Source organism: Sesamum indicum, linkage group LG3 (assembly GCF_000512975.1).
Source record: "Sesamum indicum cultivar Zhongzhi No. 13 linkage group LG3, S_indicum_v1.0, whole genome shotgun sequence".
Taxonomy (NCBI): domain Eukaryota; kingdom Viridiplantae; phylum Streptophyta; class Magnoliopsida; order Lamiales; family Pedaliaceae; genus Sesamum; species Sesamum indicum.
In genome coordinates, this window is record NC_026147.1 from 21,135,117 (window position 1) to 21,139,086 (window position 3,970).

At 40.2% G+C, this 3,970-nt stretch overlaps 1 protein-coding gene across 1 annotated transcript; it reads right to left on the bottom strand.

Moving 5' to 3' along the window:
- LOC105159060 (protein DETOXIFICATION 48) lies at nt 318-2,873 on the bottom strand. The gene is made up of 2 exons (XM_011075996.2): nt 2,584-2,873; nt 318-2,458 (listed from the first exon to the last, which is right to left on the bottom strand). Exons 1-2 carry the CDS (start codon nt 2,716-2,718, stop codon nt 905-907), a joined length of 1,689 nt encoding a protein of 562 aa, XP_011074298.1. The 5' UTR covers nt 2,719-2,873; the 3' UTR covers nt 318-904.

Genomic DNA, 3,970 nt, shown 5'->3' on the forward strand with positions numbered 1-3,970 from the left:
ATTGAAAAGTTAATAGCTTTGTACTTAGCATTTTATATTTTTCATCAGAATACTTCTGACGAAATGACTAAAGCGATAATTTTTTTAATTTATGTAACTATTAATGAAAAAATCACAAAATTAATGGGACGAAAAGTATATTGACTCTAATATATATATATATATATCAAATTAATGTAATAGGAGATGCAACACAATTTACAGTAATAACTCGATTGCTAATTAAATAGTAAAACTTGCAAAGAGAAAAGAACATTAAATAAGCAAATTAAGAACTAAGATATGTAATGAAATGAATTAAGTTGAAAGTTGGTGTCTTAACGTTAAATGATAAAAACTATATATTTATGGTAGAGGAAGAATATGCTAAATTTCCATTTTAGGTAGAGAATGTCGTGACCTAATAGGGAAGCTGGAAACAAGAAAGAAAAGGGCAGGCGGATCCTCTTTTAAATTAAAACAACCCTTAACCCCCCTTTTTTTTTGTTTTCTCTAATCATCGATCTTTCTCTGACACTACGGATGGAGAAAACTAATAAAAACCCAACAATGTACATATATATATATATATATATATATATATTATATTATATTATTACAGCCCACAAATTCAAGGAAAAGGTAATTTAATGATGTCTGAAAGAGGAGGAATAAACAAAGAACATAGAGCAGCAGCACTATATGTTAGAAAAAAGAGGGAGGTGGTGGAAAGAAAACTACTCTCTACACTGTAAGGGTACAGTACAATGAGGAGAAGGAAGAAAGGTACAAGAAATTAATGGGAGTAAAAATCCAATTCAAGAATTTCCACATCAGCCGCCCTCATGATCATGATCATCTGAAAGGGGCCCAAATTTTGGAAAAAAGAAAAGAAGAAGAAAAAGGAAAAAAATCGAAAGCTACCCTATTGATGATGAACTTGTGTAGTTATAATGAGAGGGTCTGTTTCAAGAGGAGGTGATGACTTTAGTACAAACTCATCATTAGGACATAAAATGATCTGATCAAGATTATTATGAGTACTGTCAGCCCTTTTCTTGGTAACTTCCTTAGTCTCTGCTGTTGAAACTGGCAGCAAAGAACCAGAAGAAGAAGAATTAGATGAAGAAGAAGATTGAGCTTTTGTGAGTTCTTTGGCTCTTTCTACTTGTAGAATCCAATCTGTTCTACACAGGACAAAGAGCATTAGCAATGCGCAACACCCCTGCGCTGCTAGCAATCCTAGCCACAGCCCAGCAAACCCCAGTTTCAGCCCGAATCCCATGAAGAACGCCACCGGCATTCCAACCAAGTAAAATGAACCGAGGTTGATGTTTGCTCCAATGGTGGGCCTCGCGCTTCCTCTCAGAACCCCGCAGCCAGTGGTCTGCGGGCAGTTGCCGAGCTCGCAGAGCCCAGCTATCGGCAATGCCACCGTCGTCAGCTCAAGAATCTCGGCATCTCCTGTGAAAAACCTGCCCCATCTGTGCCTCATAAGCGTGGTGAACAGCATGGCGGCGACGCCTAACGCCACGGCGCAGAAGAGAGAAACGATCATCGAAATGCGGGCCTTGGCGGGCCGCCTGGCGCCGAGCTCGTTGCTTACTCTGGTTGAGACTCCAAGACTGAGGGAAGAGGGGAATACATAGACTAATGAAGTTGTCTGAATGAGAATTCCCATTGAGGCGATTGTGGCTTTGGGGTTCGATAAGAGCCCACAAAGCATTATCATCAGCTCATACCACCACCACTCGAGACAGACAGAAATGCAAGTGGGAATTGCCAAGGATAGAAGAGACGACCAGCCCTTCAGACAGTCCAGGCTCGGGGCCACCCATGATCCCTTGTACACGCCTGAGAAGTATATATATGAGCAGAGCAATAGAACAAGATTGAGGTTTGTTAAAGCCATTGCTAAGGCCACTCCAGCAATGCCCATGTTGAAATACTTCACCAGGAGAAAGTTCAACGGGACATGAAGCAGAACTGAGATAGATGAGCAGTACGTCAATGGCAATGTGATGCCCTGAGTCCTGAGATAGATTCTCAGAGGATGAAGCAATGAAAGGAAAAAGAGGTCTGGGATGGCGAAGAGGATGAAAGTCTGAGCAACTGATGAGATTTCTTCATCTTGATTACACCATAAGAGGATTCTTTTCATGTTAAACCACATGAAGGAGATGGGAATGCTGGTGGTGAGAAGCAGCAAGATGGTTCGTTGCAGAGCGAGGCCGAGTAGTTTCATCTGCTTAGCGCCGTAGGCTTGGCCGCAAATGGGCTCCATGCCCATGGCCAGGCCAGAGATCACCGAGTAGCCGGTAATATTCGCAACCCCTATGGAAAGAGAGCCGCCTGCGAGCTCAAGTTCACCAAGGTATCCAAGAAAAAGCATCGAAATCATGGCTCTTGAATATAGTATTAGCCCAGTGATGGCTGTTGGTCCTGATATTTTTCCTATCTCTTTGATTTCTTCAAGAGCCTGAAATCAAGAACATGAAACAAACATAGATAAATAACTAGGAAGATCCCTTTTATGAATTACATATATATATATATATATATATATATGTGTGTATGTGTGTGTGTGTGTAATGTTAGTAGTACCTCAGAAGGATTTGGCCAGCGATGAAGTTCTTGATCATCAATGAGGAGATCCATGGTTTTGTTGGGGTTTAAGAGATGGCTTTTATTGGTAGAAATGAAGGAGGAAGGGGAAGAATTAGGCTTAGAGTTGCACATAGCTATAGGCAATCTTTCTTTCTTCTCTTGATGTTAGATACAAAAAATGTTAATGGGAAGAGTTGGGAGTTCAGAAAGATTAAAAAAGAAGTTCAAAGAAAAGGAAATTCAGTTTGGGGGGTGATATGGTTTTGTTTTTGAACCCTGGATGGGAGTAAGGGATACATTTATGTCTATATATACATACAAAGATTGGGTACAACGCCGACACGTGTCAAATGTTAAGCAACCAGAAAGAATGCTATAAAAAGCGGCAACCAGTTCAGTCTTGGAGGGGGGTGGGGTGGGGTGGGGGCCTATCTCATCTTTTCAGTTTCCACTCCTTTTCTTTCCCCCTCAACACACACAAAACATATAATAAGATAAATTTTCATGCATCTTCGAACATTTGTCAGCTTTAATTTTTGGGTCCCTTTTTGCTTAAACTAATGATGGACGTGTGGTTTAGTGTGGAGGAGGAAAGAAATTTTTCATAATCTTATCTTAGATAGGTAGCAGATATCTATAATTTATGTGAAGGAAATGGTAAGGTTTCTGCGAGAATGATAGGTGGAGTTAGCATTAGTTTTTAACCGCCCCAGCAGGCGGCAAATTTCAGGCCAAGAAAACTTGGTTTGGGTTCTAATCATGTCCTTTTTTGGGCATTTTTGTCTTGGTGGGATTTTCTTTATCCAAGTGTTTTCATGTAGGATAATCTTTTAAACCTCTTCTTTTTGTAGGTTTTACCTGTGCCCTCTTCTCTCTCTCTCTCTCTCCAAAAACAAGAAATGAGGAATAAAAAGATTATCTTTAGTGCTAAGTGGGAAAGTTAATGGATTGACAAGCAATCCAAATTCAATTCCCTCTAGTTGTCTTGAAGTGACGCAGAATATTGTCTGTGTGCATCTTCTTCATTTTTAAAAGGTCTCAAGACTTGCAGTTCTGCTAATAATTTTACATGAAAAATTCATGCGAAATATGAATGATTGTAATTCTGCACAGCTCAAGGTCCCGAAACCTCACAAGAATTATCCGTTTATCCATCTACAAACAAAACCGTATAAATACAAACACAGTGAAAAGTGTGGACATGAAGATGTTGGCATGTCCTGAGGCAACCAGGCCATGTTACATTCCCTCACAGTCCATGTGATGCACCTCAGTCCGAGCATGAGTTATGTTGTCTGCAACTGACTTTTAACAGCCAAAGGCCTCTTGGCTACTTGCCCCCCAATTCCAGTTCTACAACTTCAATCCATAAAATCACTTTGCG

What these genes read in the sequence shown, in the direction of transcription:
- LOC105159060 (XM_011075996.2), bottom strand. Translation starts at nt 2,718, where the DNA reads ATGTGCAACTCTAAGCCTAATTCTTCCCCTTCCTCCTTCATTTCTACC. An exon ending in GCTGGCCAAATCCTTCTGAG is followed by an intron (nt 2,459 to 2,583) that starts GTACTACTAACA and finishes TCTTGATTTCAG; the next exon opens with GCTCTTGAAGAAATCAAAGA.